At 42.6% G+C, this 15285-nt stretch overlaps 1 protein-coding gene across 4 annotated transcripts in view; it reads left to right on the forward strand.

Annotated features, from left to right (window-relative positions):
• negr1 (neuronal growth regulator 1) overlaps nt 1-15285 on the forward strand; it is a 177191-nt gene that overhangs the window by 123115 nt on the left and 38791 nt on the right. For 3 of the 4 annotated variants that reach the window (XM_085134141.1, XM_085134140.1, XM_085134142.1), the window contains exons 5-6: nt 3998-4118; nt 6049-6197. In XM_085134141.1, coding sequence (XP_084990267.1) covers nt 3998-4118; nt 6049-6197 — 270 coding nt within the window. The other variant, XM_085134143.1, reaches the window with a different exon arrangement.

Consider the following 15285-nt stretch of genomic DNA (forward strand, 5'->3'; position numbering starts at 1 on the left):
AATGAACTTAAACATAAACAACATCCAAATAAACTAAAACTTAAAACGCTGGGTTAACAGACCCAGGAACATGACACTGGGTCCGAATGGATGTTTAAAGATATGCACATAAGCTTGATCGGTCAGCGTACCATACAAGCAGTGAGTGTGTGTTACATTTTTCACAGAAAGATTCTTTGCTAAACACGTCTGCAATGCTCGATTCAGTCAAATCCAGACAGTCTGAACAGTGTAGGTAATCATTTTATTAGAATCGTGGTTATTTCTCAGTTACTTTTCATAAAACCTCTCCATGCAGGGCGGCCATGAAAAAACCCTCCATGCAGGAAAATCCCTCCTGGTATAATACGAATGAAATAAATAAAAATGTCTCTATGTGTGAGGTTTGAAGTATCGACTCACCTGACTGAGCCACCCCGTCCACTGTCCTGGTAACTGTACAACACGACAGCCGGGTCACCCCGGTGCTTTCAGAGCCTTCAGATAATCGATGGCCCCGCACAATACCACCAATGGAGGATTACGAGGACTTGCTAAGCCTCTGCTGGTCAGCATACTACATTGATTTTGTCATACTTGTTATTGGCTTATATTTCTGTGCTGCAGAGTACTGTTGCAATTTTCTCTGCTTCTTCTCATCTTTTTCTTTAAGTACATCTGTTAAGCGCGGTGTCAGACACCAGACACTCTGATGTTACTTTATTATGGGCTTTAGAAACTTTTGTTTTAGTTGCTGCAGGTTGTTACTGCTCCTCTGCAAAGATGTCTTCAGGTGCAGTAACCACTAATGCTGGTTATGTTTAAATATAGCTCTGAAGTAATCTGATGTTTGAACAGATCTTTGAAGTTTCTGAAGCAGAAATATTGTGAGTTTAGACCACAGACACAAGGGTACACACACCCACAGTGCGCATTCACACACAACATGCACAGGCATCCAGTCAAGGTCTACTAATACCCCCCCCCCAGCATGGGACCGAACATTTCATGCAGTGATAAATGAAGAGGAAGAGCGCTAGCATAACCCATTGCTTGATTCACTATCTTAAGTCCTTCAGATTATTCAGCAGAGCAACAAAAGAGGGAACTAATGGTATAATTGGCACACATGCAAGGACAGAAAATCAACATACACCAGTCCCATGAATGTGCTCATTAGGATGCAGAAGAAAGGTTGGTGGAAGGGCATCCATCATCACAGAGCACACTGTGATCGTTGTGTGCCTCTCTTACATGATTTTATGACACTTGTACAAATGATCACATGCTTCGCTTTCACCTTGCCCAAATCTGTGCCATCCCACGTCATCTATCTGCGCTGACTGTCACGGGCTGCAGGGAAAGACTGTGCATGCATTGGCTCCATGCAGCTCTTCAAACCAAGGCCATCTCACAGAAAGTACTGAGTGATCAAAGGTGAAGGATTTGTAAATCTAAGCGGATAAAACACATGAACGCTACCCTGTTCCTGGAGTGAACCAGATTATGTCTTCGTTGAATTTCCGTTGTTTTGGGGGAGTCTGACGTGCTGGGGGTTATGTTTAGAAGCTTTTTCACTCCATACTCAGGTCCCTCCAAATGCAATTGAAAGTCTTGCAGGCTCTTGGCCAAGTCCTTCCACTGGAAAGGGGCTTTAGCTCAGACTGACAGGTCGTTCTTTAAAGCTCATTGTCAGGAATATAAATAGTCCCCATCTTACTTTCAAACTCGGCTGGGCAATTTACTGCTAGCTGCAGGACTGGTCTAAAGAGCGCGAGCGTTTTCCATGTATCATATGCTTTTAATCAGAAACGGTGTGAGTGACACAAAGTAATTTTGCCCTGTCGTGTATCTGAAACGGCTGTGCATCTGCTTGGTTGTTCAGAACAGTTTTATTGTTTGTCAGGCTTTTGGAAAGTCAAGCCAAGTTTACACAATACACAATGTCAGATTGAGCTCTGTGTGATAGTGTGATTGGTTTTTCCTGTTTCTTTGCCTCAGTGTTCAGTGAAGAAGCAGGCGATCTATGAAGGTAAGCTGTCATGAAAATACCAGCGGGTTTAAGCCACTGTGTGCATTCAGCTGGGACCAGTTTAGCGTTGTCCCCAGTCCTTTAAAGGTGCCAATTGAATTAATATTATAACATTAAGCGGAGTATAATACAATCTTAATCGTTCATCTGATGAGCTATTTATTTTACCCTTTGATCTCCACTTGGTAAAATTGAGTCAAATGCATTGAACTAAACCTAATAACTGAATATTATATTGCTCATCTAAATGTTTTACATACCAAATAAGAAAGCACGGGACAGTTCCAGTTGTATTATTGATTCAGTCCCAGTAATCCCACTTTGCATGTGCAGTGGAGTTCAGGAGTCCCGGCACATTACGCCCACTCACTCGCTTTGAATCCACTCAACAATTACCTACACGTGGACTTACTGTGCTTGGCCATTAATTGGATTTTAATGTCAGTCATCATTTTGTCTTCTGCCTAATAAGAAAACAAAATAATTGGCATAAAATGCTTACACTCCCCCCTTTGTTTTTCTTTTTTCCCACTGTTACAGCCGTGCACGTTTACAACCCCCTAAAAGCTCAAACTCACTGGTTAGTTTCAGCTCAAGCCTTCGACCGAAGAAGACTCTTTGGTCAAAAAGCTCAATATCAAGGAAGCAGAACTCGCAGGGCTTCCAAAGGTGAACCTGCCCAAGTATTTTTTTAACAGTTGCCTGCAGCTGCTTAAAAAATTCACACACACCATTGACCAGAATAAGCTGGAATTTTGTTATAAGCGGGCAGTCTTACGGACTGCTTTGCACTGGGGGACCCTGGCAGGTTAAAGACCATTTAATGTTCGATCCAGCTGTGCAGGACAGCTGGATCGCATTACCCCCTTAAAGCATGAAATATGAAATAATTACCAGAAAATTTTTGAAAATGAAGAATTTATTGAACCATCGGACAAATTGGTTTAAAAATGATTTACATTTTAATTTCCATATATGATTTTATATTTTGTATCATATTTGCTACAGCTGACTTCTTTTTTTTTAATTGCTTAAAAATATGTTTTGCAATTTATTTAGTTTTTTTAAAGAGGGGGGGGATGTTACACTGATGATGTAGAAGTCTCACAAAAATGTATCAAATATGATGCGTGCACCTCTACAGGCGTCCAGGACTGCAGTGCATCAGTGAAAACAGCTTCTGACACATGCAACAATGTTTCGAGAGTGTCAAGAAAATGCAACATGTGCTTTCAAGTTTAAAGACCATCAGACTGGAGAAATCTACCAAACCCAAACTGATTGTGTTTTTTATGACTTACATACCTGTAAAAAAAAAAGTTAAACTGATGGTATATTGATGTTGTTTATTTAATTTTTCATTCATTTTGGTATCACTGATCGTAGCTGTGGTCTGGTCTGTTATTCACTGTTTGACCTCCTCTTAAACACGATGGCCCGTCTCCCCGAGTTTAACCTGTAGTTACATTTTCAATGAAATTTGAAATGGCATTTTTGTTTTTGGTCTACCACTTTTATTATGTTGTCAATCTATAAAACATAAACATATTACATTATTTCAAGGCTCTGTTGCTTGAAGTGGAGAAGGACTGGGTTGCTTTAAAAGCCATCGCTGCCTACATGACACTGGCAAAGAGATTAACACCACACTTCAGCACATGAAAGGAGTCTGATTTTGCATTCACTGAACCTGCCTCTGCCATTGAGTCTTTGAACTTCCATTAAGCCATTTATCACCATGCAGTGCAATTTATTTGAGTTTCCTAACACAGGGGATGGCTGCCCTCTCTCCTCTCCAAATATGCCTTTGTAGATTTTGAATGTTGAGCTTACACCGCGCAATGTCTGCACTGACCAGGGTGTCAGCAGTTGTCAAGTGCAGCCACCTTTTGCCATCAAAATAAGAGCATTCATCGCTGTTCTTATGCAAATGGCTCATGGTAATGTTGCTAAGATGTCTTATTTTTATTTTTTTGTTTTCTTCAGATGCCCCATCTATCCACGACATAAAGAGCCACGGAGTCGGTCTGGGACGCACAGCCCTGCTAAGATGTGAGGCTCTTGCAATGCCTTCTCCAACATTTGAGTGGTACAAGGGTGAAAAAAGGTGAGTTCGGATTGTTTACCCCTGCATAGCCGCATAGACCTTTTTTCATACCAGATTCTTCTGCATGTCATTGAACTACAGGAACATGTGTAATCAATAAAGGAGGAAAATCACTGCCTTGCATTTAAGTGAACTTACAAGGCTCCGGTATTATGCACGCTGTTTCACCACGACTCTCGATGGAGCTGAGGCATTGTTAACGAAATTAGTTTCGTGTGTCCTTTTCTTGCTATGACAAGTCAGCACGCCATGAAAAATGGGCCGGCAGACACAAATATAAAGAAATCCGTGTGATTACCCGGGAATACTTTTTTCCCGCGGAAGTCTAAAGTCCACATCTAAATATCAAATCTTCACTGCAATCGTTCACGCTGACATTTGACAATAACGCTTGTGTTATTAGGTCACACCTTTACGTGATAGAAAATGTATTACTTCTGCTTGTCTGCTTTTTTTTCCAGAGACAGTGCATTTGTTTGTTCTGCCATCCATCCAGCCTCTGGGGAGAGCGCACCAAAATGTTCCAGCGAGAGTCATTTGTGCCTTGTCCTCACCTTGCATCCTAATAAAATGTTTGCTGGCAACTGGCTTAAATCATTCGCGACGCATACATCAATCAGTCTAGATTCAAGTGTCAGTTCTTGAATTTAAAAACCAAATTACCCCTATTACCCGTCATTTACCCACTCCTGGTGAGCACAATTTCAATCATCAGCTCACACTGTGCTAATTGTAATTATAGGGTGGATTCAATTTATTCAAATTGCTAAGGAGGCAAGTTGGCGTGATTCTAGTCTTTAGTTAATTCAAGGACTTGTTCTTTCTGTGACTTCTTACATGGCTAAATGTTGATTTCTTATTTACTCCTCATTATGAGCAGGACGTTAGTATAGGGACTTCAGCATGGAGCACGTGTAGCTGCTGTACAGCATTAACGCTGCCTTTTTCACTGCCCAATTACTCTGCATGTAAAATGAGCCCCACTCCTGATTTTGGCTGAGTGTCGATGCAGCTATAGCATCGCTGCAGATGTCTTTTCATTTGGTTGATAATGGAAGGCGCGCGGCGGCTTCTGCAAGTAAATCTTTCTCGATGCATCGCCACTTTCGCTCTGGGATGGAAGCAGTTGAGTGTTTATGGGTAGGCTTCTTTCAACGTGACGGAGGAGAGCATTGACTAGTTTCACGGTGAAGTAAAGAGGTGAGACACATGCTGAGACTATCAGAGAATGTTCAGCTAACATTTGAGGAAATCGCCGTGGGAGAGGGAACAACAGATTTGCGGATATTTGCTGGACATAAGGTCGCACATAATGCTTCAACCCAGAGTGACTCTCAAAGCGAGTCGAGCCAAGCTCGAGATCATGGGGGGGCACAGCAAGGCCAGGAGAGAAGTATGTCTCCTCTCTGGAGGATTTTATGGTTTATATGTTTAAATCTGTAGCAGTACAGGCAACCGCTGAGATGAAAACAAGCTGTACCATCGACAAAAATCAGGATTCATAGCATATGCCTGTGCTGAGTGAATTTTAATCTCTACAGGCTGTTTAAGATCATCACGCCCACAACAGTAAACAATTTAACATTTGTCAGTTTCTTAGCACAGATGCCCGGCACAACTGTAGTAGGATTTATTATAATCCGGCCGCACCTGCAACAAAAACGATGAACAACACGTCAAGTGGCACCCAGCTGGTTCACCTCTGGGTCATTTCTCTCTCCTCGCAGTCCTTCAAAGCGTCTCTCCAAGGCAGACCAAGGGATAAATAGATCTGTTGAAGAGAGTGATGAGCCACTACACAATCTGAAAATCCACTAAAGATGACAAACATTTGCGCCGCCCTTGACTCTGGCCGTTTCCACCCCCGTTACTTTGTGCTCGGGGAGAGAAATCAAAGCGTCATTTGTTGTGATTGTGTTCTGTTTTTCAGGATTATCAAGGGTCAGGGCATCGACATCAAGAGCCTCAGCTCCAGATCAGTCCTCACAGTCACCAACATGACAGAGGATCGTTACGGGAACTACACGTGCGTCGCCTCCAACAAGCTAGGGACGGCTAATGCCAGCGTGCCTCTCAATCGTAAGTTGTCATTCTAACTGCTCGTGGCTAACTGGAGTGCTGAAGAGTCAGAGGGTTGGGAGAGTGTTGTGGATGTCAGTGGGGGGTTCTCTGCCCTCAAATGTGTTTTCTTTTTTCGCTACAATTTTCTTGTTATAGAAAAAAAAGGTTTAACCCCAGTGGAAGTGGTTGCCCACAGATCACCAGTAAAAAAAAAACATTATTTCCTAGACATCGGCTTTGTGAATCAGTTGTCTATTATTGTTAGACATCCTGTGTGTGTGTTGGTGTGTGTGGGTGTGGGTGGGTTGGTGCGTCTGCTTTTTAAGTCTACATCTGCATGTGTACTGGATAAAAACACCACCTGAGAAAGAAATTTAGGTTTGAGGCAACAGCGTCACAATTACAAAGGCAGCAACACAGGTCAATCCTGCTAAGTTGAATACCAAGTAGGAGTATGACTCAGATTTTAAAGAGGGCTCCGACTCAGCCCTTTCACAGCTTTTCAAAGCCCATGAGGAATCTTTCCGAGTTCCAAAAAGACCCAAATATCAGAGGCCAAACTCCTGCTGCATCACCGATAAACAGCATTTATTTCTCATAGTTAGACGCATTCTTTTAAATAAATCAGTATGTGTCCACAAAATAAATGAAGTCATCCCTGCAGAGATACTTCAGCTATGCTATCACAGCTCAAGTTTTCATTCTTTCATGCACAACTCTTCAGCATTGCCACCCTGGCTGAATCAATATTGCATATGAATAAATGAGGTGGCTCTGCTTTTTCATTCAGCGCTGTTGTCTGCCCGAACACAACCTTAGACCTTTCCGCTGGAGAGAGAGGCTCTGTGTTTCAAGGAAGAGGCTTACACAAGGCTGTCTGTTTTCACCCCAGACCAGCACTTAGCCAGGCCCCTGCTTACTTAAGCATTCAAAACCACTAATGAAAGGGGAACTGGAGATTGAAGGGGGAGAAAAACACAACACTGGATCAAAAGCTGTTATACAGCCAAATCATAACCTGTGATCTCATTCATCACTATGTTCAGCAAATACAGGAAACAAGTACATTATTTGAGAAAATGCACACTTGAAACCAGTGCTGCCAGGTAATTTGGGCTGCACATGCTCAGTTTGGCTTATGTGTCAATTTTATAGCTTTATTTGGAACAAACCATCTATGTGCTTCAGTCACATCACAGATTTTTACCCTGAGTGAGATTTCTTTTTTTAAATCAGAGAAAATATCCTGATCTCTTAAAATCTCTTAAAATAACAAATAAAACACACATTCTAAGCAGTTCATTCAGTAAACTGAGCCTAACTTTATGAAAGAAGAACAAACTCTACTAAAAACTCTACATTTCTCTTGCATATTAAGTGTAACGCACATCTATAGCACCTGTTAAACCTGAATGGTGTATTATAGTTCTGCTTTTGTGACTATGCCAGGGTTCAGCGGGTCCAAGCAATGTAAATTTTGAGCGCAAAGCTCCGTGCCGACGTGCGCATGCCTACCAATTTTCTGTGACACCCATTGACACATTACACTACAACACACCAATGCATATACCCTTCAGGTGCACTTCAAGCAGACTTCAAAGAAGCATAACAAGAATGGCTACTCATCTGTGGTGTCTGCAGCTCTCCATGACGGTTCCCGCAACCGAGTATAATCCCTGCCTTAGTGGTTCTACAAAGTGCCTTACAATTCACACACACACACACACACACACACACACACACACACACACACACACACACACACACACACACCACTAGTAGAGGAGCCCTGGACCCAAGGATGCTGTGGCTTGAGATCAAAGTTTTCTCAAACAGCAATCTTCAAAATTGAACTTTAAAAATGTCTGACCATAATCAGCTTCTTGAAATCTGATCTGTGCCGCAGCTCAGAACTGAAAGATATAGGAAAATATAAGAAGATGTACAACGTGCAGGCACTCAGTGTTAACGAGCATGCGTGAATGGCTTCTAATAATGACGAGTCCAGTCGAAGCAGCTCTTGTTTGGGGACTGTGGAAAAGCATTTGTGTGGTAAACTATCATCGTATTGTTTTATGTCTCATCTTTGTGAAGCTCCGTGTTTGAATAGAGATCTTCTAGCACATAACGATGCCGGGCTTAATCTTGTCCAGGAGGCAGAGTATAATATACAAGTCATACGTTTATATTATACCATCTGTGCATGTTTTGACAAAATATAACGCAGTGTTGTTACTGCATTTAAAAATGGAAAATAATAAGCACACTGGATAACGTTTGGAAGGAGTGTGATGTGTTGATACTACTGATAGTTATGATTTCTGACACTTTAAGGAAAAAAATGTGATAAGTTTGGCACATCAGCATTGCGAATAATGATAATAATTCTGTAATAATAAAAACATAACACGTGTGTCTGAATGAGGTGGCCGTGCATGCAGAAGAAATACTGTAGGATTTTACTAAATGGTAAAAAGTAATAATGATGCTACGTTGCTGGCTGTCACTTGGTGAAATCAATTGCAAAGAGGGTGCTGCACAAAAAGCCTTCTTGTGCAGCTTACTGCTACTACTGACACATAGCTAACATGAAGACACCGACGTCTGTGGACGTTCTTGAAATTTGAAAAAGACCAACGCAAACACTTTTCAAAAAGTGCAACTTTTACTTTGAAGGCGAACCTTCTCCATTTCCATTTTTCACTGCACTTTTCATCTTTACTGCTTTTGTGAGTGGTTGCCAAGTGTTTGCAGACATGTCGGCGTTTTCCATGCAAACTACTGGCAACTGTGGCAATGTGCAATTGACTAAAGCAGGAGGTTTTTGGTGAAACACCAAATACATCCACCAACCTCTTGCCAAAGTTGCAGAAAACATCAATTTCCCTCATGACCCTTCGTAGTTACCAGGGGGCCACTGAGTGATCTGTAGGCCTGTGTGAAAGGGGGCTTTAGCAATCGACTTCCCAGTGACTGCCAGCAACCTCCAACAACCACTCTCAAGCAGTCAGGAAGTACATATTTCCCTCGATTAATAAGTTTCCAATTCTTGGTTCTGTATGAGAAAACATAGATTCATAAAGGTTGGACGAGGTTGTTTGATAACTAGGGATGGGTATTGTTTAGGTTTTATCCAATACCGGTGCCAAACCGGTACTTTTGAAACGGTGCCGGTGCTTAAACGGTGCTCAAACCGGTGCTTAAAGAATGGAGAACACAAAATTGGTCCAAAAACCTCTCATGTTCAGCTGTTTTTTTGTAAAAAGATAACAATGTTAGCCTTTTCTGCAGCTATGGGGCATATATGGTATCACTCTTGGCTGGAAGCAGTGCTTAATCAATGGAAAAAACACAAACTTTGTCCAAAAACCTCTCATGTTTAACTGTTTTTTTGTAAAAAGATAACAATGTTAGCCTTTTCTGCAGCTATGGGGCATATATGGTATCACTCTTGGCTGGAAGCAGTGCTTAATCAATGGAAAAAAACACAAACTTTCTCCAAAAACCTCTCATGTTTAACTGTTTTCCACTTTTTCTTTGGTCATTTTAGCCTTTTTGTCCAGGGTGAAGGGAGTATCTGCCATCAAACAAGAAGACAGCCGCATGTGGCTATGATGGTGTTTGCTAGTTCACCTTACATGCATTAATGTAATAACGTGGTTAGCCTACTCAACGTAAATTACACACAAACAACATTAAGCTACTCACGCAGAGAAGAACGGCTGCTGCTGCATCATCATCCTCATCATTTCTGCTACACTGGCAGGGCTAGGGGCCAGGACTCTCCTCTTCGGGTTTTTGGGGGATGTTGCTAACTCCGGGTCGATAACAGGCACCACACCTGCAGTAGATGTGCTCGGTGTGAGGTCTCGCAGCAAGCTATCAAATACGGCGCATTTCTCTGCTTTTAAAAAAATGCTATGCATCACCAGGTGTTTCATCAGATTTGAGGTGTTACCTCCTTTGACAGTATCACAGTATCAGCTTAAAGCACTTGTTGCAGCTGCTGAGTTTGCATCTTTTGCTGTGAAGTACAGCCAGACTATTGACCGCTTCGCCTTGGGCATTTTTAATCTGTAGCTCTGCTCTAAAAGAACGTACGTACCTGGACCCGCCTACTATCCTCGGAAACGTAAAATGATTGGCTAGAATCTAAAGTGTATCACAGCTCAGGAAAATAAAGCACCGAAATGTGCGCTGCTTTTCGGTCTGGTTACTACCGTTTATGTCAGAACCGGTGCCATGATACCGGTACCCATTCCTATTGATAACCCTTCACAGTTTTCAAAGTTTCTAAACAAAAACCATGCAGCAGTAGATCCGTTCTCTACACTCTAGGCTTTATCACAGTCATGATGTCTACTGATTGGAGCCGAGGGCGGCGAGAGTCAAGGTATAGATTAGGTGAAGTGAGCCATCAGTTCATTTATTACAGGCCTAAGTGAAGTTCTTCATTGATCATTAACGTATAATTGGCGCATTTTGTCAGACTGCCCAATACACAGAATTTATCCAAAAAAAGATAAAGTTCTTAAAAAGGCCTAAGGCTTATTGAACAAACAACCTGAGGCCTTTTTTTATTTCCAGGAAAGAAATCCACTATAAGCAAACTTTTAGGAAAAATTCCGACATGTTTGATGACTCCACTTTCCGAACGCACATATGTTTAAATCTCTGTGAATTACTTTTCAACATCTTTCATTCCTGAAAGAGCAAGACACTTCTTTTATGAGATATCTGTCTACAATACATGCATTCAGTAACGTCTTCGTGCGTTCTCCCTAATTTTTGGTGGCTGTTTGAGTTTTTCTTCCATTATTTTGCCCAACTGAGCGACAAAAAAAAGAGATAAAAAAAAGCAGTGACATCGCAGGACTGAGGAACATCGTTTTCTCGATGCTTTACAGTGAGAGCAGTGAGGAAAAAATCTATTTAATGTATTCAGCGATGAAATATGAACAGGTAAATTAAATTATTCACTAGTTTGCGCTGCACTCTCTGATGATAACATTGTCCCTAGCAGGCCAGAGACTCAGACTACAAAAAGATATTTCTGTGGAGTTGGCAATTGTCAAAGGAGCACTCCACTCTCCTGTTTGTGTATGCACAAAGAACATCAAAGGCTTGTCTCAGATTCTCAAATGGATGATCTTAATGTGACACTAGCGAGGCCTCAAAGGCAGAGCGGTAAAGAAACCCTCGGAATAGAAAGAGGAGGCAGCTTCCTGTGCTGCCACCCCCAACTTCTCCCCTTCTCTTTATCTTTTTGTCTGTCGTTCTATCGCGGCGTTGTCTGTCTGATTCTCTTATCTCGTTCTCTCGCTCTTTTTGCCCCCCTTTCTGCGACTGTTGTCGCTCATTCTTCCTCTCGATCACGCTCTTCCTCTCAGTGACAAACACACACAGGCACACACACAGTCTCGCCCCTCCCTTTGTCTCTCGTGATCTAGAAGAGAGGCCGTTTCCGATGTCGCTCTTAATGAGAAATGGCAAGCAGTCGCCGCAGCGCACCTCGTCGCTACGTTGACGCAAATAACAAAACCCAGAGGTGAGATTTCACCACGGGTGACTTTGGGTTGCTATTTTTGAACCAGTCGATAGCTATTGATGAGCAAGGGGCGAAAGGGTATGCATATTAGACTGAGCATCGTATACAGTGAGGTGAATTGTAAGTAGAAGAACAACGTGTGGGGGGATATTTCTGGTCATGTCCAGCTGTCTCTGTGGTTGTTTGCACTGCACTGTGAACTGAGAGTTATCCCTATTCAAAAAAGAGAAAAACAAGAGAAAAGGAAGTACAATAAAGCAAAACACACGAGACTTCAGAGCTCAGTGTCATTGCTCTGTTGTCAGGAATTTAAAGCTGAGAGGTCCTTATCTGTCAGTGGTGTAAATCCTTTTTGTCTTAACCTTACAGAGTCACTTTAAATCAATCCAGGAAAAGGTTCGCCATTATCGCTGATGAGATGAACTGTGACTCTGCAAAGCCTACTCCCAGAGAAAGTAAACACATTTGCCTTCGATTCAGAGCAGCCAGTGGAAGACGGATAGTTTCTGTTTCAGATCAAACAGGGATGAAAAGCAGAATTTGCATTCTGATCTCGTCTCGCTTTCGACATGGTAGGCTCTGACTAACGCCTGGGTTTTTTTACACGAGTTAGGTGCTGTGTTTCCTCACTGTCTGCTCTATTCTGCCAGTTATGTCAGAGCGTTTTGCTTTTCGTGCTTTTAAACCATTAGTCAGGGATTGTGATCTCTTTTGAGCCAAGTACCACTTTAAGCTTGTGTTAAAAAGCTGTGGTAAAACACAAACTGGGTTCTGTGGAGCAGAGAGACAGCATATAGCCTCTTTGTCACCACTCTGCAGCACTTCTGTGCGTGTGCGTGTAAATCTTTTCATACTTTGTGAATACCACAATGCCCAGTGTCATCAGTGAATGAACCAATATCAAAGTGAAACAGCACTGGTCACAATTGTCTGTACTTTTAAACAATTGTTAAGCTACAAAGGTGTGATGAATTGGACTGGATAATAGTTATGAATGATGCATAGAAATACCCCAAAATAACTTTTTGTCCTTCTGTTTTCAGTTGAAATGTGTGATTAGAGACGCAGCCGAGCTCGCGCAGGTTCAGTTTGCACTGATTCATTATCAGTCAGTGGGATTTAATCACAACACTGAGTCTCACTCTCAGTAGCTTTGCTGTGTTTTCCATATCACTCTGTAGCAAACTGAGCCGCCGTGTGCACACAACAGAAACGTAATCGCAGTTAATGAGGGTTCAGCTTTCTGCAAAAATTATATAGTGAAACCTGCGGAGTTTAAAACCAGAGCGATGCACTGGTTCCACTGGTTCCACTGGTTCCACTGGTTCCGCGCTCTTTTCATTACTGAAAGAAATTTAAGGCAGTCGTCAACGTCGTGCTGTGACGAGTCTCGTCAAGAAACGCGTGAGTGGGTTTGGTTTGGGAAAAGGACAACACAAAAAATGATAGATATTCCCATTAACATTTGCCAGAACTGGCTGACCTGTCACGATCCCTGCTTCTCATCTTGGACAAGTTAATTAAGGAGTAAATAGTTTATCACCGCGCGGTTGTCAGTCAGCATCTGAAGCCACAGCACATCCTGAGGTCACTGTGCCCACGCTGACAGGGCATGGTGACCTCAGGAGCTTTTATTCACTCTCAGCATGTTTTCCTTCAGTGTATGTCTTTGTTTCCTCTATAATGTTAGTACGCTGTAGCTGTTTGTCTGTTGGGTTAGTTTCATTGCTCTTTAATTTATAATGAGCAGGAATTATTGGCATTTTCGTGCCGGTGGCTGCTCAGTTTGCTGTTGCGTCACGGAGACAAATATATATTGAGTTCCGGTCTTTCTGTTCATTTGCATGGTGTTATTAAAAAATAGGATCATATCACAGCGCTCGCCTTGTTGCTGTTATCCAGTTATACTTGGAGTATACTCAATAAATTGGTGGAATTAGTCCTTTTCCGCTTGTAGTTTTGGTGCTTTTCCATGAGCTGTTACTGTGTATGGGATCCAGAGTGTATTTATATTTTGGCTCAAGGTGTCATTAGGATCCTACCGTATGTTAATTAGCAAGTAATCAATATTACCGAGTAATACGTCAGATAAAAAGTGCACGCTTGCTGCAGCCTCTCATGTATAGTTTAAAACGTTTCACTTGAATCGGTGTCCCGCTGCATGAGTATCAGCGGGCAGCCAGCGTGTCATCTAAACTCCTTCTCAGGCGACAGCGTAAGAAGTAACGTAATTATTGTGGTCACAGCAGAAGCCTCATTGCTGTTCGGGTCCATCGACAGCGCCCTCAAACAGCCGAACCTGTCTTCCTCCACATCTAACTGTATAACCTTTAGCTGTAAACGTTCGCTTCCTCGACTCGGATCTCTCGCCGGCACTTGATGAAATGAATGAAACATGGAATTAGTTCTGGCAGAGAGCTGTAATCAATCTGGAACAGCTGATTGACACCAGCTCTTATATGTCTTACAGTAATTGGCTCTTTCAGTGATTGGCTCGTTTTGCAGTAGTTTATAGTAATTCAGGTGCACAGCACAGATATTACAGCGTGAGCCTGATCGTTGTTCCTCTGACAGCCACGCCGCGAACAGCCGCAACAGCCTTTACCTTCCCGCACGCGCTCCTTTTGTCTGAATTATGATTGTTGTTTTGAAGAAGACGTCATTCGTGTATGTTTATGTTTATTTATGTGTTTATTAGGTGAGTTGAGCTTCATCAGCACACCCTCCCTCCCCCTCATTCATTGACAGCTCCTCAGACAGCAGAAGATTTTCAGTCAAATCGAATTGTGTAACAGTTTTTTATAAAAATGTTCATGATCGTTTGTGGGCCTATAATTATTTTTAAAAGGGCCAAAAATCATTGCAGGTTGTTTCCGACGGCCTCTTACTGCACATACACATGAGCACTGTGCGCGCACTGCACACACACACATGCAGAGACACACTCTTTATGATTTTAGCCGAGGTATAACAATCACCGAGCTGGCAATCCCTATTTCAACTTCCCATTTCATGTGCTAGATGGAAGTGAACTTCTGTGAAAAGACTGAGGCTGCTCACTCCAATTTTCTGAGGAGTCCTCCAGCTTAATTGGTCAAGCTCTTATCCCCCAGCCCACCTCGGCTTAGCCCTGAAGGAGATTTTCTCCGCCTATACCTCTGCCTTCATTTCCTCCCACCCCACCTGCTCCCCCCCCCCTCCCACCTTTTGAGCAGTAATCGGAAGAGACTGATGGAGAAGAAAAAGAGTTCCTCTTCCTCTCTCTGTGTCACCGCTCAGCCTCCCTCAGGCGGGAGAGACACTGCTGGCTAGTTGGTTAATGAATGTTGTGTTCATTTGTCACGCTTATCAATCACCGCACGCGTAGGTGTCATTTCGACACGTCTCCTCGTCTGCCATTGTTGTCGATGATGTCGTTCGCTCACGCACCCCGTGATTGTACCTGAGTCACGGAGCAGAGATGCAGGGAAATGCGAGCAAAAGGTGAAACCTGAAATGTGGGTGTGTGATTACAGCCTCGAACGCAGGGGAATAATATCGAGTCCAGGCGGGGATTGG

This window comes from Neolamprologus multifasciatus, chromosome 15, assembly GCF_963576455.1.
Source record: "Neolamprologus multifasciatus chromosome 15, fNeoMul1.2, whole genome shotgun sequence".
In the NCBI taxonomy this organism is placed as follows: Eukaryota; Metazoa; Chordata; class Actinopteri; order Cichliformes; family Cichlidae; genus Neolamprologus; species Neolamprologus multifasciatus.